Source organism: Athene noctua, chromosome 19, assembly GCF_965140245.1.
Source record: "Athene noctua chromosome 19, bAthNoc1.hap1.1, whole genome shotgun sequence".
NCBI classification, from domain to species: Eukaryota; Metazoa; Chordata; class Aves; order Strigiformes; family Strigidae; genus Athene; species Athene noctua.
The window spans coordinates 7,756,461-7,780,625 of NC_134055.1; the positions used below are offsets into that span (position 1 = coordinate 7,756,461).

At 47.2% G+C, this 24,165-nt stretch overlaps 3 protein-coding genes across 13 annotated transcripts; 2 read left to right on the forward strand and 1 right to left on the reverse strand.

Moving 5' to 3' along the window:
• Positions 1-679: 679 nt before the first annotated feature.
• On the forward strand, positions 680-2,735 carry POLR2J (RNA polymerase II subunit J). Of its 2 annotated transcripts, XM_074923229.1 has the most exons (4): positions 680-796; positions 997-1,086; positions 1,406-1,580; positions 2,226-2,735. In XM_074923229.1, exons 1-4 carry the CDS (start codon positions 744-746, stop codon positions 2,259-2,261), a joined length of 354 nt encoding a protein of 117 aa, XP_074779330.1. In that variant the 5' UTR covers positions 680-743; the 3' UTR covers positions 2,262-2,735. The 2 variants fall into 2 exon arrangements, with proteins under 2 accessions (XP_074779330.1, XP_074779331.1); XM_074923230.1 differs by lacking the exon at positions 997-1,086 and having other exon boundaries at positions 709-796.
• Positions 2,736-2,857: 122 nt separating this feature from the next.
• Positions 2,858-19,182, reverse strand: LRWD1 (leucine rich repeats and WD repeat domain containing 1). 10 transcript variants are annotated; one of them, XM_074923219.1, is made up of 18 exons: positions 19,055-19,168; positions 17,696-17,907; positions 17,366-17,458; positions 16,845-16,991; positions 14,433-14,667; positions 13,324-13,443; positions 11,664-11,816; positions 10,814-10,954; positions 9,844-10,170; positions 9,118-9,244; positions 8,765-8,874; positions 8,093-8,300; positions 6,499-6,571; positions 6,263-6,403; positions 5,524-5,621; positions 4,790-4,951; positions 3,893-4,017; positions 2,858-3,014 (listed from the first exon to the last, which is right to left on the reverse strand). In XM_074923219.1, the coding sequence occupies exons 4-18, from the start codon at positions 16,922-16,924 to the stop codon at positions 2,874-2,876; spliced, it is 2,241 nt and encodes a 746-aa protein (XP_074779320.1). In that variant the 5' UTR covers positions 16,925-16,991; positions 17,366-17,458; positions 17,696-17,907; positions 19,055-19,168; the 3' UTR covers positions 2,858-2,873. The 10 variants fall into 10 exon arrangements, 9 of the variants coding, with proteins under 9 accessions (XP_074779320.1, XP_074779321.1, XP_074779323.1 ...); XM_074923220.1 differs by having other exon boundaries at positions 17,278-17,458; XM_074923222.1 differs by having other exon boundaries at positions 17,170-17,458.
• ALKBH4 (alkB homolog 4, lysine demethylase) lies at positions 19,144-23,880 on the forward strand. Its single transcript, XM_074923228.1, has 3 exons — positions 19,144-19,263; positions 20,068-20,265; positions 20,721-23,880. Exons 1-3 carry the CDS (start codon positions 19,165-19,167, stop codon positions 21,360-21,362), a joined length of 939 nt encoding a protein of 312 aa, XP_074779329.1. The 5' UTR covers positions 19,144-19,164; the 3' UTR covers positions 21,363-23,880.
• The last annotated feature ends 285 nt before the right edge of the window (positions 23,881-24,165 follow it).

The following is a 24,165-nucleotide window of genomic DNA, read 5'->3' on the forward strand; positions in this document are numbered from 1 at the left end:
CGGTGTCACTGGTGGCAGTGGCGGTGTCGCTGGTGGCTGGGGTGGTGCCACGGGGAAAGGTTCTGCTGGTGGCAGCACTGGTGCTGCTACTGATGGTGGCACCACTGACATCACTGGTGGCCCTGGTGGCAGTGGTGGTGCCGCTGGTGGCTGCAGGGGTGCCACTGGTGGCAGTGGCGGTGCCACTGGTGGCTGGGGTGGTGCCACTGGGGAAGGTTCTGCTGGTGGCAGCCCTGGTGCTACTCCTGCTGGTGGCACCACTGACATCACTGATGGCCCTGGTGGGGGTGTCACTGGTGGCTGGGGTGGTGCCACGGGGAAAGCTTCTGCTGGTGGCAGCCCTGGTGCTGCTACTGATGGTGGCACCACTGACATCACTGGTGGCAGTGGGGGTGTCACTGGTGGCAGTGGGGGTGTCACTGGTGGCAGTGGGGGTGTCACTGGCACCTGCGGGGGTGTCACTGGCACCTGCGGGGATGCCACTGGTGGCTGGGGTGGTGCCACTGGGGAAGGTTCTTCTGGTGGCAGCCCTGGTGCTGCTCCTTCTGGTGGCACCGCTGACATCGCGAGTGCCATTTCTGGTGGCATCGCTGCTGGTGACGTCACCGGTGACATCACCGCCAACCCCGCCACTTGCCCTTTCCGCTGTCACCCGCGCCGAGCCCGCCCGCCCGCCTGGGGGCGCTGTCGCCGCCGGGAGCGGGCGGAAGTGACGCGCTGGCGGCGCGGGCGGTGGCGGCGGCATGAACGCGCCTCCGGCCTTCGAGTCCTTCCTCCTCTTCGAGGGCGAAAAGAAGTGAGTGGCGGCGGGGGGGGAGGCTTGGTCGGACTCAGACCCTTGGTCCGGTCGCGGGGAGCCTGGGGGGGGAGGCCCGGGGGAGCCCCGGGCCTCCCCCCCCCAGGCTCCCCGCGGCCTCCGGGGTTGTATCGAGCGGTGGGAGCCGCTGCCTGAGGGGGGGGGGGGGTGCGATAAAGGACCTGTCTGTGTCCGCTCAGGGTCGCCATCAACAAGGACACGAAGGTGCCCAATGCCTGTCTGTTCACCATCAACAAGGAGGACCACACGCTGGGGAACATCATCAAGTCGTGAGCTGAGGGGTGTGGGGGGGGAGGAAATCTGGGCCGGGGGGGAGGTTGAGTCTTTTTTTTTTTTTTTTCCCCCTCAGAAAGCTTAGTCACTTGGTGGTAGATGTTGTCACGTCCGGCCAAATCAACACTCCATTTAAAAAGTTGAGAGAATAACCTCCCCGAACACACACCTAATGCTCTTGTTTGAAAGCACATTGGGAAAGCTTGTCAGAAACCTGTCTTTTTAATGATTTTTTTTTTTTAAAAAAAAATATATATTTAAAAAAGCACGTGTATTTGTGCTGCGTGGTTGTTCAGCGCTGCTTTTCTGTTGCAGGCAGTTACTGAAAGACCCCCAGGTGTTATTTGCGGGGTACAAGGTCCCACACCCATTGGAACACAAAATTATCATCCGCGTCCAGACCACCCCTGATTACAGCCCCCAGGAAGCTTTCACCAACGCCATCACGGATTTGATCAGTGAGCTCTCCCTCCTGGAAGAGAGGTTCAGGGTAAGTCTTTTTTCTTTCTTCTTTCTTTAAAGTATTTGAGCTTGTTGCAATTGAAAGTGAAACAAAGAGAGGGGTAGTGTATCCTAGAGCTGCTCTTTTAGGTCAATAAATTAATCAAAGCCACACAGCTTTGCGTTACTCGGCTGCTTTCGAGGGTTATGTGTGTGCCCAGGGTTCAGTGGGTGCTCTGTAATTCCCTAGGTGGTTGCCTTTGGTTTTCTCAGAGTCTTATTCTATTCTTCCAAGTGTTTTTCCGTTTGCATGTTGGTTTTTTTTTTTACTTACGCCAAAACTCCAGGACAGTATTTGCAACCACTTCTCATTGCTTCTGCTCAACTGTATGATTGTGTTTAGCCCCTGACTTTTGAGACTTAATCTGTCCAAAAGGTTTTTCAGACAAACCCAGGGGGGCCATGAACAGGATATTCTCTGTGTAGTGTTCTCTGATGTGCTGGTAAAAGGTAACAGTGAACCAATTTTGTTAATGTGTTTCAGCGTAAGTATTGTTTTTCTGGATCATGTAGGGATTTCCACTGATCGTTTGTGGGGGTTCTTGTGTTTCATAGAAGACTTGTTACAAATGTTTAGCTTCCTCTGGCTCTGTAACAGTTCTTGTCTTAGTGTGTCTATTTTTGTGTTTTACAGGTTGCTATTAAAGACAAACAAGAAGGAGTGGAGTAAAATCACCCCATTTAGAGTGGACTGTACTTCTGAGGCAGAATGATGCATCTATTAGTTGAATGCTATATTTAAACCTCCATTCATGGCAAATATTCCCCCCTCCCTTATCCCACTTACGATGTTTAGTTAATTTTTGACAGCAGTAGTGATATGCTGAGGGGCAGTTTTTTATACCAGACTTGCCAAGAGATTTATCTCGATTTGATGGATAAGTCATTAAAACAATCTCTGCTGTTCTAACTGGAGCCTTAATGCAAATATTTGTACTGGGCTGTTGGTGAGTTTGTTGTGAGTGTACTTCCAGCATGAGAAGCTGCTGAGTGACAGCAGTAGATGAAGTCTCTGCTTTTCCTTTTCAGAAAGTCCAGGCACTGCCAACTGTACCAGTATTTTGTTTTATTAAGTGTCATTTCTATAAAACAAATGCACAAACTGTGAAAACTTACAGTAAAAGAAACCAGATGTTTACAATGACTTGGTGAGTTTCACAAACTTTTACCTTTTTTTTTCTAGATCAGCTATTATGTGCAAGAGAAAACTTAATGGTTAGATGGGTAACGGTCACTAATACTGCACTGTTTCAAAGCATGGGAATGAAACTGTTACAAGGGACTATGACTTCTTCCAAATGGCTGTTACGTTCACACTAGTTAGAACGACAAGGTAAGTAAAAGCAGGGTCTGATACCACATTGTTTATTAGGACTTCAGTCAGGTGCTCCTTGTTTGCTTGAAGCTCTGGCCACTTGAGAATCTATGAGGAGAACAGAGATTAGGTAGGAAAGGAACAGTGGTATTGTCTCTGAAAGTGGAAGGTTATTAATTATGGCAAGGCCTGGTTTGATGACTGGGTTTCTGTGGAAGCTGCTGCCCTTCCCACCTGGGGAAGGTGAACAGGAAGGTTCTTCCCGCTGCGGAGGGAGGTGGTGCAGCTCTGGCACTCCTCCCAGAGGGGAGAGCGGGTTTGACCAGAGGCTTCATCAGAAAGGAGGATGTGAAAGCAGCTGGAACTGAGCGTCGATTTGGGCACTGCGCTTGCAAAAACTTCACAGAACATGAGGTTGTGCCATACCTATGTATAATGATGGCTCCAGACCAGGCTCTGCAGTGAGCCTTTGAATGTGTACACCTTCACCCTCCCGGGGAGCAGTAACTGCCCAGAAGAGGACTGTCTCCAGAGGCCAGGGAACTACCAAGCAGAAAAAGGGGGGGCATGAGCATATGGAAGCAGTGAGCCCTTTACTGTATGCAGTTCTGCCAGGGCACAGCCTCTGCCTTCCCTGGGCTTGTCAGGGAAATGGTGCCTGGATGGGGGTGGTGTTGGGCTCTCCAGTTCAACCACTTATTTTTTTTACTGAGGGCCCTTCTTCTAGGAAAAGTTGCCGAGCTGCAGAACGCAGGAGCAAAGAGACCTGCTTTACAGCTCCTAATTCCTGTCACAGTTGTGTCTGTGTGAGATTTGAAAGATGGCCTTGGTCGTGCTCTGGCAAGGATTGCTTTTAACTGCTTCTGAGTGTTAGGTACAGGAAACACGAGGCTTGTTCTGGTGTAAATCTGCTCAGGAGCCTCGGGACAGCTGCACCGGGGCAGAAGGGAGGCCCAGCTCAGCCCCAGAGGGTAAAGGAGACCCACCTGCGAGGGAGGGATCCTCTTGTCTGAGCGTTTTCCCTTTGCAGAGCTCCATGCTGTGGTGTAGTTTGAGAGGTTGTACATCCACACACTTCCCTTCTCATCACCGCAGAACACGTACTCTTTTGCTGTAAGACCAAAAGAAGGTGGAAAACCAGTGTGGAACTGGGCGTTTCCTCCTCTGTAGACCAGAGCTCAAGACACTGCTGTAGGATCACAGGGGAGGATGTCACGCTCCAGCAAAATTACATTTCCAGCAAAATATATTAATCTGCCTTGCTCTGAAAAAAGTAAATTCATTTAAAGCTGAATCAGCTGACTTACTCTAGTACAGAAAAGCTAGAGATGGATGTTTTGGTATTCTGACTTTTTGGTTTTGGAAAGTGACAATCACATCAGGTTTGTCTGTTCCTTGTCAGTCTTAAAAGCCAGCTGCCCTGTGTGTGGAATTCCTACCCCTTACTTCAGAGGCACCGAGCATTAAAATGGCTCCAGAAAAGCTGCAGGGCCCAGCCACCAGCTGTGTGTGCTCTGAAGACCTGTACAAGGAAGACCATAGGTTGGCCCTGTACAGTCAGTTGGTGTAAGGCTGTAAGCCTGAGCTCTTCCCTGAATGTATGGGACATGGTATAGCAGTAATTATTTATTATTTTTATTATATATGGGTCATGCTGTGCTGGAGCTGCAGTGCAGTGAGGTGAGGGCTCTTGTTGCTTGCAGAGGGGAGGCCAGACACGATCTCTGAGGGTGACTGAAATCCAGGCCCCTGCCTCAAGCTACAGGCTCCTCTGAGGGGTGAAAGGGGAGGCACCCACAACCCTTCCCAGTAAATCTTGCGCTGTACAACCTTGCTGCTTGCCCTGCAGAAGGGTGCTGCCTACCTGGGTGGGTGCTGCCTACCTGGGCAGGTGCTGAGCGTCAGGTAGGACAGGTCTGTCGTGGACCACTCCAGCTCAGCGAGAATAACTGCACCCACTGTTCGCTGGCATCCCTTCCCCTTTGTGTCAAAAGACCGACTCCAGCTCCACAAGTATATGCATCCCAGTTTAGAGCTCTTGGAAACTAGGGAAGAAAGACAGGAGAGGCTGTCAGTGGCTGAGAAGTAAAATGCCTGAAGACAAAGGCTGCCCTTGGGTGGTCCATCCAGAAGGTGGCTTTTAACCTGGTGTGGGACCTGATACCAGCAGCAACTGTTTCTACTTCCTTTACCTCGTTTCAGGATAACTAAAGGCTCCAGAGGGATTTTTCAGTCCCATGCTTATGTTCCTGAACTGTAAAACAAGCATTTGGAAAGACAGAGCCCATGCTTTAAGCATTCCCCCAGATGTAGGAACCCCCATCTCCCCTGCAAAAAAAGTGCTGCTGCCACCAGCCTGTGAGCATAAAGGACCTCTCTCCTCTCGGGGGTAGGTCTGCCTGCTTTCCAGCCCTGCTCAGACACAGGTTTGAACCTCTAGCCACATTTTAGGGAACGATAAGTGACCCTGGGAGACAACTCCATTCTGTGTAGCCCCCAAGAATCTAAAGAGGAGGTAGTCACGCCCCATTCAGTCCCTCTGCTCATCATGTTGGCTGCAGCCTGCCACATGCTGAGGTGCCTGACTTTCTGATTGAGCCGTTCTATTCATACTCACCAACAACATCATTATTCAGAAAAGCCACACCGTCGACCCTGTGAGATGTTGTCATGCCTCCATCATCATCAGGGAACTGGAACAGGACTTCAAAAGGCCTAAAGGAAGGGTGAAACGAGTCAAGTCCTGAATGGGCAGCAGTGGAAGGGCACTCAGGTACAGAACCCAGAAGGAAATTCATGAACTCCTGCTTGAACTTATGCTTTTGGCCACCCGTGTTTATTAATACAGCAGAAGCCCATTTACTTAAGAGACTGATGGTTTACTTCATCTCTTTTTCTAGACATCAGATGAGTATGTCAGCAGGGCATGACTTCACTTGCTTCTTTCTTGTAATTTTTTGCTGTGCTCCCAGAGAGTGCCAGTTTCCTGGGTAACCTCACGTACCAGAAGCAGGGTAGGCCTTGCTGTGACGCTTGAACTCGATCCAATAATTTATACTTCGTTGCACTATTTCAAGGTGATAAACCCTTAAGTTTTAGGGTATTGTATTACACTCATGTCAGCCTGCAACACTTGTAGGCTGGAGCATCAATACGAGCTCAGGGATGCTAGCTTTGATCACTCCTTTAGTGCTACACTGGTATTTTTTCTTACCACTATGAGGAGTACATTTTAAGTTTGGTAGGACATGCTGATTTTCTTGCTCAGACCTCCTCTGTTAGCAATAAAGCCCTGCCTAGGACTACCTCTTCTTGTTATGGAAGACAAATGGATGCTCCCAGCTTTTGGTTCTCACCTGCTTTTTTGTTCCTTATCCAGTTTTATATTCCAGGCAAAGCAGCCGCTTTCACAGCCAGCCAGCAGGTACTGATCTGGGCAGGTGGGCACCAGCTCAATCCGTAAGGGAATAGAGAGAGCTTCCAGCAGCAGCAGCTGGCTACAAGGGAAAAAAGAGAATAAGCAGTTAAGTGGTGCTGTGACATGATAGCTATAGGCTCCTGGACTGGCCACATCTGGCTTTTGACCCTTTACCTTGCTTTGAAATTGTAGTCACAGTCTGGAATCCCAATATCCCAGAGTGCAATTCGCTTGTCATAGGATGCAGCTGTGGGACACAAGAGAAGCAGGTAGTGACACCGCTGCTCATTTAGCTTTTCTCATGCTAGCTGGCAATTCTACCTGTGGGACAGGCTGTAACACTCTAAGCCTGTGGCATCAGAGAGCTCATTAAAGCACAGCAACAATCACCGAGGCTCCTGGCTCAACTCCACAGACATTGTCAAACATGCAGTAATTTGCATTCTTATCCTGTGCTCTAAGAAGAGCAGATAAAAGAAAGTTTGTTTCCTGGTGTCCATTACAAAGTTGTGGCTTCACAAGGTCATTAGTTAGTGCCCCTCTGAAGTCATGTTTCTGGTCATGGGTTCTAATGGAATCTAAAATGTAAGCTCCGACCTCTACTCTCAGGCAGATGTCATTTTATTCCACATATCACCTCTTACTGTCTTCACATCCACAGCAGCTCCTGTTGGAAAAGTCAGGCACTGGCATAAAGTGTGAAAGATACTTAATATCTTTGTCACCAAGCTGACATACTGATAGCAGAAACAATCCGAATAGATGACTCGGAGTAATCTGGATCCTAATCAGGTGGCATCCCTCAAACTCAAGAGTAAACAGCTTAGTGTCCAGTCCCCAGACAGGCATGCAGAGACTCTCACTTCATTACTACAAATTTTTCTATGCAATATGAGCCTTGCTGTCCAGGCTACTATATGGATGTGCTATCAACCTCCCTATCCCTCTAGGCTTCTGCCTTTTGCACTTTGAGCTTCTTCTTGAAAGGTATCCACTACAGATACCCCTATTTTAAAAAAATCCCACTTTTAATGGTTCAGGTAGCACTCTAACCACTCCAGGACGTGGGTAATTGGAGGCAAGAGAAACAATGGGCTGTGGGGTGCAGGTGTGGTCTGACTGGCTCTGTAACAGGGTACTTTACAGGCCTGATAATGCAGCTGCAATTTGTAATATGATGGTTCGTTTCCTCCCAGGCCTCAGGCTCTGTGGGCCCTACTGTGGCAAAGCTCTCTTCTACAGCGGGACCTGAATAAAGATTTCTGAGGAGGCACAGAACTCAAAAAAAAGTTCATTTATTCAAAAGCAGTTAAGTGCATAATTTTGCTCAGTGGAAAAAATGAAATCCAGCAGCCCATAATACGCCGCACTGCCCCTGTTGCCACGCTTGGCGAGAGCCCTAACGGCTGGCTGCCCGGCCCCAGCAGGCTGCTCTGGCTACCATTCTTCTTACTCATCCCTGCAGAACGGATCCACTACCGGGCTTGTTTGTGGCTAATGGGTGTGTGACAGCCACCCTGAGAACTACCAAGAGAGAAACAGGAGCTGCTGCACCTAGCTAAAGAGTCGGGCTGTGGCTGAAACAATTCGTACCTTCTGTAGGTTACTGCCATGTGAGACTAACAGTGCTCTCTCCCTAACGTCTGTCTGTGGTTTCTGTACGTGTGTGTGGTCCCTGCCTGCACTGGTGACAGTTCCCCTATTCAGGAAGCCCAGCCTTTTCCACGTTAGGTACTAAAGCTAAAGTGATTCTGAACCAGAGACTTACTGAAGAGGTGAGTTTCTCGAGTTGGGCTGAAGCAGACAGTAGCAATGGGCTTTTTATGAGCTTTTATCTCTCCGTAGCAGAAGTCTGCTGCCACATGAATCAGTTTAACAATCCCTCTCCTCCCAGCAGCTGCCAAGATATTATGACATTTTTTCTGACTGTCACCAACCACCATTGTGAGAGTTGTCCATGCAACACTGAAAAACTCCTAGGACAGAAAGAAAACAAGAATCCAGTGTGAAAGAGAACAGCCAGCAGGACGGCTGTTTGCTCAGAGATAAGACAACTATCACAAGAGGTATCCAGGTGAAGCGACATGACTATCTGAGGCAGAGCATCGAATCTCAAAACAACCCTCAGAAGAACACAAACTACCAAAACAGGATGTTTGTTCCTCTAGGCCGCCAAGCAGTCTTAGCAGCCTGGATACACATCTGTATGCCTGTGTGAGAAGAGGCAGACTAATCTTTTAAACTCATCAAAATGTAAAACCAAACCAGGCTAAAAGGATAAGCAAGAAACGTTTACTATCTACATCCTTTTAAGACCTGTTCATGCTAATGCTTGAAACCCTTTCAGAACTCTTTGTAATATATATTATGTATACATGTATGCAATTATAACGGGTTGTGGTATTTCCATTCGGTGCTTACTCTCCCAATTGCAACCTACCTCTGTAGCCACCTTATACTTTTTCAGCACCGTCCCCGTCTCACAATCAATCAGACACACAGATTCTCCTCCACATGTTGCCACAGTTCTGGAGGAGCTCACAATGGGATCTGAAAGATGAAAAGAATAGGTGAAAAGTTCCCAGGTTCACGGATAACGTGTGAAGACTGCAGCTTATCACTGCCTGGTGCTCTCCCAGTCTCCTGTTTTCAAAGTCAAAGAAGTATGTAAGCAAGTCTCTTCCTGACAACGGAGACTACAGCTTGAAGGAGCAGGGGTCTAACGCATGGAGTCCGCTGGGATTCCAGAGCCAGGTGGTTCTGGGAATCCTGCAAACCTCTTTAAGAGCTCACCTTTCCTGGCTCCACAGTCTAGCAATGGCTCGAAGACACAGGACCAGAGCTGCGTTTTAAAATCCTCGCGGCTGTTGCCTTTACTGTGACACTGAAGAAAATGCAATGGCTCTGCACTGACATCCTCCTACAATAAACCATCCACATTTAGAAAATTCATTCCCCTGACAGCAGTTTGCCTGTGATTGCCTTGACAGAACCCTCTACTGAACACAGCAGTCTGAATTAAACTGAAGCAATTTTCAGCCCTTCTGTGCTACAGAGAACAGGAGACTGACGTGTCACCAGTGCTCAAGACTCCTAAACCAGTAGGCCCCAGCAGTGAACCCCATTTCCTGCTGCAGAGAAATGTGAAAAACCCTTTAGATCCCCACTGGTCTGAGCTGAGGGGGAAACACCTTTCCCCATGCAGCCATCAGTTTGACCTGAGAGCAAGTCATGCCAGTCCCATTTCTAAGAATAGGCTTTCAGTGCACCACCTCAGAGCGCTGGTCCATCCATCCCCTGCAGGGGATTCACTTCTCCAGGGGGGGGGAGGGCTTCCCTGATGCCTCTGAGAGATTTAAAACAACAACAAAAAAAACACAAAAACAAAAACCGTAACTCACAATATATCTGGCCAATTACGAGCTCCAAGCTGTGTAGAGCTCTGATGAAATCTGAATGCGGCTCCTCCCACTAAACCAAGAGGCCAAAAGGCAGTCCCAGGGGGGCTGATGAACATACCTTGCCCTTGGAGTTCTTCACTGGGGTCAAGCTAACAACTCCATTCTCCTGCTCTTGGCTTTTCTGTTCCCCTGTCAGCTGGCTGGATCTTCTGTTGCTTTGCCCCTTGGGACACTGCTCTCCATTCTTATCTGTACCTTCAGCTGCCTCCTCAGGGGTTGCCTCTTTGGCTGGCTGCTTCGATGTTCTTGGTTCACCCTGCACACGACTAGACTTTCTGGGATTAACTACAGCCTCCTCCTTGGTGTTTGCCTTGGACTTGGACCTCTTGTTTCCAGAGCCTGCTTTTGAATTATTTCTTTTCCTCTTGCCGGGCGTTACTGTGACCTATAAAGCATACTGTCAGTTTCTGCAGAAGGTTTCTAGCTTCCCCGAGATGTGCAGATCATTTGTAAATCAGAGATTAATTATTCAAATGCAAATACCATCCCACGGTTATAGACTGGGTTCCAAGAATCAGACAGCCCAGAGCTGCAGAGTTCCTAGAGGCAGAAGCTAATGAAAAATCACACAGCCAGCCTCATTTTCATCTCCCTTTCCTTGTCCCAGTTATTTGTGATTTACATATGATGTGGAAAAACAGATCTGGCCCATGGACTGAGGGGGTTCAGTCCGCAGCCATCTCAAAGAAGGCAAGTGCCATCAGTCTGGCCATGCATCAGCCCAGTTCTCTCATTAAAAACTATCCCTTCCTCAAAGGAGAGGTAGAGTCAGTAGGACAATACTCATGAAATCTTTTGAGTCTCCTATGAGAATGGAAGCTCTCTCCTCCTGGAGAACAACTCAGCCTTCATATCGCTGGGAAAGCTTCAATCTGGCCATAAAGAACAAGCCTTGGCTGCTGAATACAGGCTGGAGTCTGAGACTGCCCCTACAGGGACCAAGAGGGTCATAAATGTAAACTGACAAGTGCTACTGGATTCTAAGAAATAAAAAGGACATTGTTAGCGTAACTGGAAAAATCACCTACCTGATTCACATCCTCTGCAGCTTCCCTGGGGCTTTCTGTACTTTCTTCCTCACTCTCATCCATCTTCTCCTCTGGTTCAGGATCTGTATTTAACTCCAGACCAAGCGAGTATGCCAGAAACTCTTCCGCAATCATTTTCACCTTAGAAGCAATATGTGGATATGTTAAAAAAAAAAAAAGACAAAAAGTAACAGCAGTCAAACTCTGATGTGTAACGACAAGAGCTGCTTTGCCGAGTTTTTTATATCTGCTTCCACTGTTCTAGGTGAATTTCACAAATGATGGAGTCCTCAGCTGACAGATTGGCAGGCCAAGTCCTCTGCTGACATTACAGGACCCAAGAACTTCACTCTGTCGTGGGTACACATTTGCAAAAACAACAGCACAGCAATGCAACAAGATAAAAGAGAGATGGAAGCCTCAATTGTATGTATGTACATACAATTAGAACATAAGTTACAAACTAAATGCTATCTTTCCCCACTGGGAGTAACTGTCTATCTTTTCTACTTTCATACAGCTTCCATCAAGACTAAAGGTTCCATTAGTTATTTGCAAATAATTAAGCACTAAGGATACTGTAGTCTTGTTAATTATTATGAGTATCATTACTGCTTATGAATTAAAAAAACAATGTTTAATGGCAGTCATGCAACTTCATGCACATTTAGTCCTGGTACTTCCGTAACTGCTTAACAAAGAAGAAAACCAGAGAAAGTGATACCACCTGCTTGCAAGAGCCCCGATACCCTGAACACAAATCCATAGAGTATTTTAATCAGATTCGTTCAGAATCAGGCTGCAGAGTCCCTGCCTGAAGAGCAGAAGGGTTAAGTGAAATGTAACCTACCCGCCAGCGGGTGAATTCACTGAGTGAGCTGGGTCCATATACTACATTGGTTTGTACTGACTTCAGGAACTTTTTCTTGATGGACTTCACTTGCTCAGCTGTGTATTTCTCAGGAAGTTGGTCACGGAAGAATTTTTCCCAGTGAGCGGTAACCTAGGCAGAAAGACTGACTTTATTCAACACAATACTACAGAAAACCAAAGCAGAAAAGCACAAGAGTACTTGTGAAAACACTTAAGAAGTTGCCAACCCTGAGGCTCTGTTAGCTACGTGATGGCACTGCTTCCATTTATTTTATCAGTGTTCAAACCATGACTTCAGCTAACAAGAAACCCAATTCCTCTGAACCAAGCCTAAGCGAGTGCGGCTAAGCAGATATCAAAGCAATGTCTGATTTCATGCCTCTGGATCCATAACAAATGGTCTTAAGGAGTCTTAAACTGTGCCCTACTAACACCGAGTACCTGACAAGTAACTAATTTATTATAACAGGCATGTATTATAACCAGGATGTTTGAGTTTTCTTGTAGTTCCAGTGCATGTGTTAGCAGGACTGGTGCACATACCATCCCCATTTATAGATACCTTGGCTCCAAAAGGCTTCTGAACTACAGGCACAGTCACACAGATGCTCACCTATCAGCACAGTTTCCCATCTGAAAGTTTCTGGCAGGTAGTAACACATCCAGAAGTGTTTGGACCCAACAGACATTGGAAATTTAGACACAGTGGTAAGAACTGGGCAGCCAGGTACAAAGCAATACCATCAGGGAAAGGGATCTGGGCCACAGATACCAGCACAAAGTGAACAGCACGGGGGGAGTATTTGGTGTCTGGTTAAGTAGCCAACCATGCCCAGTAGCCTGGAGGATAAGAGGCTGAGCAGCCCTCATCAAGACCCTCTGAAGTACAAGGTGCTACACAGATAACAACACAACAGATACACAACACACAGATAACAGCACCACAAGCCATCCCAGTCTTCAGTATTTGATCTCTCCACCACTGCTACAAAGAAGGAATTAACAAGATCAACTATCTAGAATACAAACAGTAAGAGCAGTACTGCACAAAAAAAAAAACCCTTTTCACAACAGAACAATGATTTTGCTCAAGATCACAACATGCTTTGTGGGGAGAATCTGTCAGCAACTAAACTGTGTACATAAATGAGTGAAAATAACAAGCACAACTGAAGAAGAAAGAACTAATCCTTGTTCCTGGTGTATGCTGGAAAAAGCAAGATTATCCCCAGCTTGGTTTTGTGCTCCCCACTCCTGCAGCCAGGACAGTAATGTAAATTAGATGGGGAGGTGTATGCAGCTGTTATGTCAGCACCAAGCTTCTCCCGTTTTTTGAATGATGATCGGAGTGACCTGAAAACTAGAGGGTCAGACACAAATCTTGCTGACCCTGCTCCTGTGATTTAAAGTGAAGGCAGAAGTTGGCTACACAGAACAGGTAGAGCAAATGCAAGCAGTGACCAGAGAAAGCAGCAGTAAGACATTTACTGGGTGGACCATACCGTGGGCTGTGCTCAGATCATACCAGAATTATTGTTAACCAGTTGATGCTTGTTTGTAACTCTGTCATTAAACCAAGCACAGTATTTAGTTACTTCTGAGGTGTTCAGAGATTAAGAAAATATTACATGTCTTACCTTGCTGGTCAGCTTACGACTATTGACACGCCTCACATGATTAGCCAGTTTGGTTATATCCTTGCCATTGAGTAGCCGAAGATTTTGCAAAAGAAACATTACTTTATAGTCATCATTGAGCTAGAAAGAGAAGACATCAGAGTTACAAAAACTGTACACATGGTACTTGCTTCAGCTTTAGTCCTTTATTAAATACAGCCAAGGATAAGAATAATATATTTAGTCAGGGAAGGCCATTTCATAAAATCTTCTCAGCATTTATGACTTGAATATCACCTTTTAGTTGTAAATTAACATTCTCCTATGAGTTAGGTTCTTAAACTGTAGACAAAAGACCTGCCTCACACTTATGCAGTACTAACATCCAACACAAGGTGGTGGCGGTGTAACCAAGGCTCCTCTGCTCCCACCTGAGCACAACGATGGGCGTGCTGTCCGCATCCTTTAACTCAGAGTGAGCATCTAACACAGAGGCCTGCCCTGCCTACAGTAAACGTACACGAAGCAGGGATTCTTTGGATCAGGTTCATTTTAGGCCAGTCCAGTTCCCCAAACAACCATACATATACTTCTGCCAGCATGCAGCAGCAAACCGGGGATGCTGATGGTGGCTGATGCCAGTTTAAAGCACAAGTAAAATTAGTGTTTTGGATGTTTATACTGTACTGTCAGCAGAGCCTCTTGGGAAAAGTCAGAAAACCTAAACTAGACTAATCACCAAGTTTAACCCCTCATCAGAGGACCAAGTCTGCTTTTCAGAACACAAGGGGCACTGAAAGTAACATTTCAGGAGAACATTTCTACACAGTCATGACTATTGTACACAAGTATGAGCATAAGATATCCTGCCTGATAAACTACACAAGATGGGACTCTGGCCCATCAGAAGTTCAAGATAACCAGATTTTAGTATCGGAGTGGTTTTGAGCAAGCCACTCTGCAGACTGGGAAACGGTGGCACAAACTGCTGAAGGGGCACAAAAGACTGGCTGCTTTCTCACATGTCCTAACACTTGCTGCCTAAGAACAATATGTGAAAACTAGGCATAACTGCTCTTTGTTTCCCCCTCCATTTAATGTTTCGCTTGTAAGGATGGGAGGTAACTCACTGTCAAGTACACATTGTTCTCGTAGGTCAGCTCCTCGAGCAGAGGGAACTGTTTCAGAGCAGTTACATCTTCCAGTTTGTTGTTGTTGCAGTTTAGGACACGCAGATCCGGCAGGGTCAGACTGCTGGGAAATTTGTCCAGTAAATTATCAGAGAGATCTAATTTCTGCAGATGTCTCAGTCGGGAAAACAAACGCGGGTCTAGGTCTCCAGTCTTCAATTGCAGCTTGGACAGGCTGAAAACAAAAGAGAACATGAACCACCTGCAGTTCATTGCAAACACAAGCGCTGACTTTCACAGGATACAAGGTCCCACCTGGTGGCACCTCTCAGTCTAGCACAACTCACTGGGTAAATCTGACCAAACCTGCATTTTCTTGTCTGCAGCATTCTGGGCTGCAAGAACACATACATGGAGAAGATGCTGTGTCTGAGCTAACAGACACCATCGGAGACTCAAGTCTACCAAAGCATTTGCAGTACAATTAATCTACAATCCAAATAAACCTCCTATGGGTAACAGCTGGCTGTGAGCTGTGAATCACTGGAAACGTTCTTGTTTGTAGAAAAAATTACCACAACTCTAAAAATTTTGGTATTTTATTCCTTTGCAATGTAAATTCAACAACACAAGCTGTGGCAATACAAGATACTTATTCACTAGACCATCAGTCTACCCTACGATGCACCAGATTTATTATTTCACTCACTTTTTAGCAATCACCATCTCACAACTGGTATCAGCAATGTAAGCCTACAGTGATTCCAAAAGGCTAGTCCTGTCCTCCCCCTCACTTCATGCTGACACTTGCACTCAGACTACGATGTGGCAAACTGGATCGGTTTGCTGATTTGACTCAAAACTTTTACTCTCTGCATTGGAAGTTAAGTTCAGGCCAAGGGCAAAGTAGGTCCTCAAATTGTTTGGCTGTTTTCAAAGAACTAATTTCACAAAGAAGTGATTTTTCCATTTCTTTTACAGTGAATTTTGCTGCAAAAACTTCCAGTGGCAAATATGGAAATCTACCTAACAAAATCCCTAACAAAAAGCTGCCACCAAAACAGAAGCTTTCAGTCCTGAAAGAGGAAGTGGTACAGTATTTGTGAGGGGAGAAAAAATACTACTCCTCTGTAAGAAAGTGAAAACTGCATATTATAAGAAGGGTCATTTAGAATTGATTAGATCATTTAGCTGAGCTCCAAAGGGAGCTTTCTAGCCCTGACAGACAAGATCTCTTGAGGACACAAGCCTGAGTTTCTTTAACAAACAGAATCTCCATCTCTAATGATTAGTAGCTCTTGTAAATATAAATGAAGTGTGAATAAATGAGGTAAATAAAATCAGGAAGCAAGACCTTCACTTGTTATTTCAGAAACCTAAACAGCCAGTTCAAGCATATAAGAAAGGTTAAGCAGAATTCAGCTGGCTGCAAAGCTGAGTGTGACTACTGTGTCATTTTGGGGAGAAACTCAACAGACTGTTCCCCAGACTTTCTGAAATACAACCCTTCAAAATCATTGTAGAAGCTGCATGGAAGAAGACACACTCTAGAAATTCACACACTCTAGAAATTCACTACTTCTAACACTGCAACATCACTCTGCTACCCAGATTACTGTGACCTATAATCTTCAGATAAACTTCTTTCTCTCTAAAAACAATTATTTTAGCACAAGACAAACTAAAAGAAGTAGCTTTCAAGAGTGCATATGAAACCCAAAACCCTTACATCAGCAACAAAAACAACAAATGTGCCAGCCAGAAATTGGCTAGCTGAGGCACTTGGATTGACCAGTTCTGGAATAGCGAAATTCCACTGTATTAAACATTTGGAAAGACACATATTTTCAGTGACCTTTATTAAGGATCTGAGCAACAAAACTGTTTTTAGTGGTTTCTAAGTGTGTCAGAGTTTATTCTCCCTTTCTGAAATGTTTGAGGTACTAACATAATTGGATTTAAAGGAGATGGAAAGTGATGGAGGGAGAGGAAAACGGAGGGGAAATAAAGCCAAAAATATTTCTAAACCCCTCTAAAATCCAGGTCAGAAGAGATTCTCTTATTCACATTAAGCAACTGCTAGCAAAGACAGAAGTGTTTGAGGGTAGAGAGTATATCTTAGGGTTTAGAAATCAGGATCTGGCCTTAAGCAATTCTACAAAAAGATGGCAGCATATATACAATATAAATGGTGAAAAGAGGTGGCAACTGCTGACAACCTATCCAGTGAATGCAGTTCCACTAGTGCTCACTGATCCTGCATTGAGAATGCCATCTCCCACTCTGTGCTTTGTAACTGTCTCTTTTTTTCAGTAAAAGAAAGAAAGACAGAAAGACAAAAAAGAAAGACAAAAAAAAGCATTGCCCAGCCTGAATTCAGCTGGAATTTTCCATGGGCTTGTCTGCACTTACTTCAGTGTCTCAATCTTTCGGAGCCTCGTAGATCTTGGAACTGCTCTTTCCAAAAGGAGTTCTGTAGTAATTTTGGACATTTTTAACCTCCACCCCTCTGCTGGAATCGCTAATCAGTCAGCTGTAGGATCTCTTCCTGTAACCTTCCTGGTAAAACAAACAGGAATAATAGGAAGTCCTTTCAACTGACTCCAAAAGGGGGAAAAAGTTATGAGGTTAGCTACTGATTTTGCTGCTGTGTTTGAAGTTGCCTTTCTCACACGGTTGAAATTAAGAGACTGTTATTATGCTGGGCACACACTCCCAACATGCTGACCCAACCCACCTCCAGAACAGCAGCGATACCTCCCTTGGCTATTAAAGCGAGACTTGCTGTAGATGAAAGCTGTCCACGGGGTGATAGCACGCAGGACTAGGACAGTCTCGCTATTACCTGTTTGTACCTCTCCTGAGCAACAGGGCTGTGCTCCAAGAACTCCGACATGCTTTCAAATAAACAGCAACAGTAAGAATAAATACACCTGTTCAGAATGTCTTCCTCCCGAGGAAATGACACAGTGCGCTCACTGGCCTGGCCAGATGGATAGACTCTTGGCTGACGACTTCTAAATTCCCTAAAATTTTGGAAAACTGAATTAATTACCAGAAATGTAAATACTCACCCATCAATATCATTTCCTCACAAAGAAAACAAAAATCGGCAACATTGTGTATGTTATTGGTAATTAAGAGATGCTTTCACGCATTGTTGTGGATAGGATAGTCCACGCACACACACATACACTGATATTTAGAATAGTAACAGCAATAGGGCCAAAGCAGCCTCATGAAATTACTGGTTCGTGGCTTACCGCTCTTTCTGTCACAGATTCCAAGAGAGGGAAATGAAAAAGTGCTCCAAGGCCAGGCTCACTACTGTCCTTTTATGTTAGTCTCACCACTGCCTAAACGCCACTCCAGTAAATCGTGAGGAACACGCAAAGCACTAAGCTGTCCTGAGGCTTGACTTCAGCACCATAACATGCCTACAGCACTGAGCAACAGGGCATTGCTTTGTTAACACCTGTAAATAAGAACAATCCTTTGTGTATGGAATATTTTATAGTGGCATAAAGAACACTAAGCCTGAAGAGCAGTTCAAACAGCAGATGTTCAGGATTTGATCCTTCAAGAGACAGAGCTGTCACTGAAAGCCAAACCACAGGATCAGGTGCTGAACCTAATAAACCTCCCTGAGTTCAGTATCTATAACAAAAATATGACACCAGTGCCTGTGGATGTTCCCATCACCCTCTTTTTGACCACACCAACACCTCAGATGCAGCTATGTCCCCGTGACCTCACAGGAGCTGCAGGGGAGACCACGATAACACGGGCCCATCACCACCACATCCCGAGCCACGCTGCAGAAGGCCCATTCCATTATCCTGGAGCCTGACGAACCCCGTAATCCAGGCTAACTGGGAACTGCCACCAGAAGCTGCCACCAACCCTCCTGCCCCACAGCCTGACCAACCTTTTGGGCTTGGCAGTCCTACAGCAGGGTGTCGATTCACGCCTGACTAGTGCAGCAGAGATTAAAAGGAGTTTAGCTCAACTATTCTGCACCGACTGGACCACTGCTTCAGCTAAACCAAGGGGAGCCCGGCACAACCAGCGCTGCCCACCGCGTGATGCCCGCTGCGCTACCGCTGCCATGCTGGGGATGACAACGACGACGATACCAGCCTGCTAGCCCATCCAGGGTCGGCCTCTCGAGTGAGAGGCGGCACCGGCGGCCCCGCAGACGGCGGCAGCCCGGGGGCCGTGCCCGGACCGCAGGACACCGGCTGCTGGGCGCAGGCCGCGGCACCGACCGCGGGCCGGGCCGGCGGCCCTGTCTTCGCGCCGAGGCGGCCAGGTGCGGCTCTGGGCCGCGGTCGCCGCCTCACGCTGCCTCCGCGCGGCGCTGGCTGCCCGGAGGCCGCGGTGAGGGCCGGTGCCGGCCGCGGCCTATGGCGCCCCCGCGGGGTGTGCGCCGGGACTACATCTCCCAGCAGCCCCCGCGGCCCCGAGCAGCGGAGCGGGGCCCGGCCGCGCCGCGGGGGCTGCTGGGAGAGCAAGTCCCGCACCCGCCCCCCCCCTCCACGCCCCCGCTCCCCCGGCCGCGCGGCCTGCGCCGAGCCCGCCCGCCCCGCCGCGGCCCCGGGCCCCTCCCCCGCTGCCCTCACCTGGAAGCGCGCCGGGCCGCGGCGGCGGGGGGGAGGAGGAAGAGGAGCCGGGAAGGAAGGGAGAGAGGAGGGGAGAAGGGGGAGCCGTATCCTCAGCGCAGCCGGCTCGGATGGAGGCGGCGGGCGGCGGCGGGCCGAGCTGCGGCTGCAAGGGGATCCGCTCCTGCCTGCTCTGCGAGGGGCCCGCGCAGGCCGCTCCGCCCCCTCAGGTACGGGGAGGGGGCGGCGGGGCGGGGCCAGCGGCGGGGCGGGGCCGGCGAGAGGAGTTGGGGCGGCGCGGGGGGGGGGGGGGGGGGGGGGAGTGCCGTGTTCCCGGCGGGGGGGGGGGAGTGCCGTGTTCCCCCCGGGGCGGGCCCGGCGGGGGCAGGGGAGGAGCGGCGGCTCAGGCCCAGGGGACCCCCCCGCCCCCCAATTCCCGCCGGCTGCGGCTCCCCCGGGGGCTCTGCGGGGCCCATCGGGGCCCAGGCTGGGGACAAAGCAGGGCCCCCCCCGGGGTGTTTGTGGAAAGAGCCCGCGTGGCTTCACCTCAGTTACAGATGCCCACAGCAACCTCAAAAGCCAAGACAGACCTTACCTGAGTTTCATAATTAAGAAACGACAGGGTCACTACAGCTTAGGCTTTTGGCCTTGGCGATTTTTATCAACTTTCCTCATTCAATATTTATTGATATGACAAACTACATCTCTACAACCCGCCTGAGGAATACCGACCATTAATCTCCTTATACATTTGGCACTGAGGATCATCTTTTCCTCCCCGTCTTCTCAGGATAAAGACATTACAAAGGAAGAAAAGTGGCTTCAAGCAAGCAGCACAGTAATGCTGCAGTTGTAAAAAACGCAGGGAAGAGTTGTTCCCCAAAAGCAACTGTAAAATTTCTCATTTCTACAAGAATAGTGTACAGGCAGTTTTCATGCTGCAACATCAAGTTTGCAGGGGTAAATCATGGAAGTACCTTACTGTGATAAGCTTCTCCCCTCTGCTTTTTTCTTCTCCGTTGTTATTTCCACAGGGAGAAGGTAACTTCACTTACTGTCCAGCAACAGGCCTAGCTAAAGGAAATGAGCACTCGGAATTTGCTGGCTGGGCATTTCCATTTCCAGGAGTGTTTCTGGTGGAGGAGTTCATTAGCAAAGATGAAGAATCTGAGATAGTTAAACTGATGGATCAAGATGACTGGAAACCATCACAGTCTGGCCGAAAGAAACAGGTTTGACTTGAGAAGCACATTTGTTCTTAGATCCCTCTGGAAAAGGAAAGCTGTTTTCAGTTACAACACAGAACATATGCAATTTTCATGGAATGTTTTCCTTTGGAAGCTTTTCCTGAAATCAGTTGCAAGAATTACTTGTAATTAAAGTCAACTTCTTGCAAAAGTATATGGTAGTTGTAACAAATCATACTTGATGGTGCATGTTCAGGCATTAAAGTTCACAGAGTCTCCAGGCAAAAGAAGTGGGTGTTTTGGTTTTACTTTACAGGTGAAAAATCTAATTCCAGAGAGATTAACATACCCTCACTGAGGCCTTTTGCAACCTGGTGACCAGGTCACTGGAAGAAATGAGAATTCAACAGTCTTGACTGTGAGCCCTGTAGGGATCACAGCCTCTCCAAAAAGACTTGTCTTAGATTTTAACACCTGCTTTTCGCCCCCTCTTCCAACAGGACTATGGACCCAAAGTGAACTTCAAGAAACAAAGGCTGAAAGCTGGCAGTTTTACCGGTTTGCCAAGTTTTAGTAAAAAGATTGTGGCACAAATGAAGGCCTGCTCTGTACTAGGCAGTTTCTTACCTGTTGAACAATGTAATCTGGACTACATGCCAGAAAGAGGTTCTGCTATTGACCCACATTTTGATGACTGGTGGCTTTGGGGAGAGCGTCTGGTTAGCCTGAACTTGCTCTCAAAAACCGTGCTATCCATGTCTTGTGATTCAGAGGACAGTATCCAATTATTTTCCACTTGCAGTAAAGAAAATGGGGAATTATGTCCCTCTGGATTGCTTACAGACACGTCAGCATGCAGACATTCAGGTGAAGAGGGAACCAACTGCATTTTATCCCCAAGCCTTGTTCCAAGTAAAGACGTGACTGTTGCCATTGAGTTACCCCGAAGGTCTCTGGTGGTGCTGTACGGTGACGCACGGTACAAGTGGAAACACGCGATTTACCGCAGACACATAGAGCATCGCCGAATCTGTGTCACGTTCAGGGAGCTGTCTGCAGAGTTCAGTGCTGGAGGGAGGCATGAGGAACTGGGGAAAGAACTGCTAGAAATAGCCCTTTCCTTTCAAGGAAGACCAGTGTGATCAGCAAGAAGCCGCTGGAATTGCATTTTGTTAGGAAACTTGAAAAATAAGGAACAGAATTTGTACGACTGTTCATTTCTGAACTGCAGGTAAGGAACAGGATGTGTCCAGAGATAAGCCAATCAAATGGAAATTTAACAAACAGAAATGAGAGTACAAGGAAGGGGTGTGATGCTTGTTTCTTCGAAGACTCTCCTGGGCAATGGGAGCTTTTAGGCAAAAGCCAGAAATGAGCTGTTGTGTTCATTGTATCAAAAGGCAAAAAGCAAATAACCAGTTTTTAAATACTTAAATGAAACCATGAAAGAAAGTTAGAATCATTAAACTGAACTGAGTATCAAACTACCCTTGGCACAAATTCAGCCCAAGCCCTGCAGCAGATTTTGACCTTTCCTGGCCCATACTCGATACTGTCATGCTGCTGTTAGTGTTGCACTGTGCCGTAGGGACACAACTATCTTCTCACCCACTTCAAATAGGCCCTTTAGAGATCAGCTCTCCAGGGAAGGAGGGTAAGCAAGCGTTGCTCCACAGATAGTACAACACACTGAGAACTAATTAAAGTAATTATCCTTTGCTGAAGATTCATGCTCTAACAGTGAGGATTAATCATAAATACTACGTGTGACCTATATCTTCTGGGACTGAGGAGCAGAATTTGCAGAGGGTCGATGCTGACTCTTCTGTGTAGACAGCCTGGACAGAGTTCAGACCAAAGACTTGCACAGACTGTGTTATTTTCTGATCATTTGTCATCTCTGAACCCCGCTGTCAACTCTCAGTAGCAAGAGTCTGATTTTGGGAATAAGCTGGGCAACAGACTGCAACACTGGCGGCTATCATTTTTTTTCTTGGCACCTCCAGCAGTCAGGTTTGAATCATGCCTCGTACCTAAGACTCAAGTAGTCATTTGTAGCAGAAGCTGATCTGCGGCCATCTGTCTGCTCTGAACAAACTTCTGTGCTCTTGAAAATGAAGTTGTGCTGCGGAAGAAGTGTGATCTTTTAATAAACACAGATGTGTCATCAAAACCATTCAGCGCAGTCACACCTACAGCAATAAAACTTTGCAATGCTGCCTGCTTTTGGTCGGTAAAGAAAGAGGGGACACATTACGTGGGATCTTGGTGTCCCTCCGCAGGTGTATCCTGCCCTAGCAGTACTTCCTTGGCACACTGCACAGATTTTACTGTATAGTCATGCACTCGTGCCATAGACACTGCTCCCCATTTCAGGCACTGCCGGAGAGGGAGCTCTTCACCCAAGAAAACAGTTACTAGAAATGAGTGAACCAGTTTCAGTTTAGCCTAGTATTTAAACAGCTGTGGACATTGTCGATGATGATGATTCCAAGAGGGATCCATGAGCAGGGCTCCTGGGGGCAGTTTTAAATCCCAAACCTCCACCCAGGCTGGCGAGTGGCACCTACGAGCTCCTGCAGCGGCTCCGGCAGACACCACATGCTCCCTCTGACGGAACCCGTCACGGCCAATGCAGCCAGCCAGCAGGCAGGCCACGCTTGTTCCACAGCCAGCTTTATCCCAGGAAGTTTCTCACAGGCTACCAGCCCACTCCCAAAAGCAGGTCCTCATGCTCTCAAAACAGCAGTTTCTAACCTTTTTCCAGCAGAGTGGTGTGACCAGCATCATGCTGCTGCTGTCGGCGGGGCTCGGAAGCTGTGGTGAGCGTGAGGTCCCCAGGCTAGCCCCTGGAGCTGCCGCCGGAGCAGAGGCCCTTGGGCCGGGCAGGAGGATGCTGCTGGCAGCGTGCGGGAGCTCAGCACAAAGCCATGCTATGGGAGATAAACCCAGGGAGCTTCCACAGAGAAAGCGTTGAGCCCTTACCCTCATCACCCGTCCAGCACTAAGCCTCTCCAGCAACCTGCTCGTTGCTCAGTAAACTGCAGCAATCAGATATTTCCATTAATGTTTGGCCCTTATTTTCACTGCTCCCTTTTAGATTTATATTGTGCTTTCAGCCTATTAAAATACTTTCTGTGTGCATACCTGCTGTTTCATTCTCTCTGCAGTGAAAGCAGATGATGGCTTCTGATGAATCAGTGCTACAATAACAAGATACACAATATTAGTTCATTTTGTGCTCTGCATTTGTTAGCTGAGTTTTTCTGCCTTGACTGAACTACGTGGAAAGCTGCTGTTCTTGCCAGAAAATTTCGGCTCTTCCTAGTTGGTACCTTAAATCTGAAAAAATGCAAATAATTAAACACTGAGCCAAAACCTGAGGGCTTTGTCTAGATGTTTTTGAAGTCCAAAACTTAATGTAGTCACTGTGCAGTCATTGCTGTCTGTCTTTTGACATTTTTCTCCTGTTAAACAGTCTCTTGGGCACCATCTTAGATCAAAATGCAATTACATACCCATCGGTTTTGTATTACTTTCTAAAACTTTATGTACATTCTCTCCTAAAAAGCGAGAACTGTAGTGCTGCAGAACATTAACAACTGGTTTCGACTGCCAAGTATCATAGCAGTCTGAGAAAAGTATAAAGAGGTTTTAGTCTTAATTAATTAGCTCTTGAGTAATTTTAGTCACTGTGCTAGTATTATTAATGTAAGACAAACTTTAACAGTCTTCATGTTATAGGAATTCCTATCACAGCTGTTTATCTCCTTAGCCAAGATTAACACTTGTAAAACACATGCCCTTGTTAAAAGGAAGCACATCTAATTGTTATCTACTTGTGTATTTTACAAGGAGGAGGATAATATCTGACCAAGCTTTTTAAAAAAAAGGCAAAACCCCAGTTAACCCAGAGAGGATGCTGGAGGACTTGAGATGCCTTTC

Bases quoted from the DNA above. Each gene is read 5' to 3' on its own strand.
- ALKBH4 (XM_074923228.1), top strand. From the start codon at position 19,165: ATGGAGGCGGCGGGCGGCGGCGGGCCGAGCTGCGGCTGCAAGGGGATC. The intron at 19,264-20,067 runs GTACGGGGAGGG...TTATTTCCACAG, and splicing joins AGGCCGCTCCGCCCCCTCAG to GGAGAAGGTAACTTCACTTA. The intron at 20,266-20,720 runs GTTTGACTTGAG...CTCTTCCAACAG, and splicing joins AGTCTGGCCGAAAGAAACAG to GACTATGGACCCAAAGTGAA.
- LRWD1 (XM_074923224.1), bottom strand. From the start codon at position 16,924: ATGTCCAAAATTACTACAGAACTCCTTTTGGAAAGAGCAGTTCCAAGA. The intron at 10,171-10,813 runs GTAGGTGATTTT...TATGCTTTATAG, and splicing joins CTGCAGAGGATGTGAATCAG to GTCACAGTAACGCCCGGCAA. The intron at 8,301-8,764 runs GTAGGTTGCAAT...TTTCTGTCCTAG, and splicing joins AGTATAAGGTGGCTACAGAG to GAGTTTTTCAGTGTTGCATG.
- POLR2J (XM_074923229.1), top strand. From the start codon at position 744: ATGAACGCGCCTCCGGCCTTCGAGTCCTTCCTCCTCTTCGAGGGCGAA. The intron at 797-996 runs GTGAGTGGCGGC...GTGTCCGCTCAG, and splicing joins CTCTTCGAGGGCGAAAAGAA to GGTCGCCATCAACAAGGACA. The intron at 1,087-1,405 runs GTGAGCTGAGGG...TTTCTGTTGCAG, and splicing joins CTGGGGAACATCATCAAGTC to GCAGTTACTGAAAGACCCCC.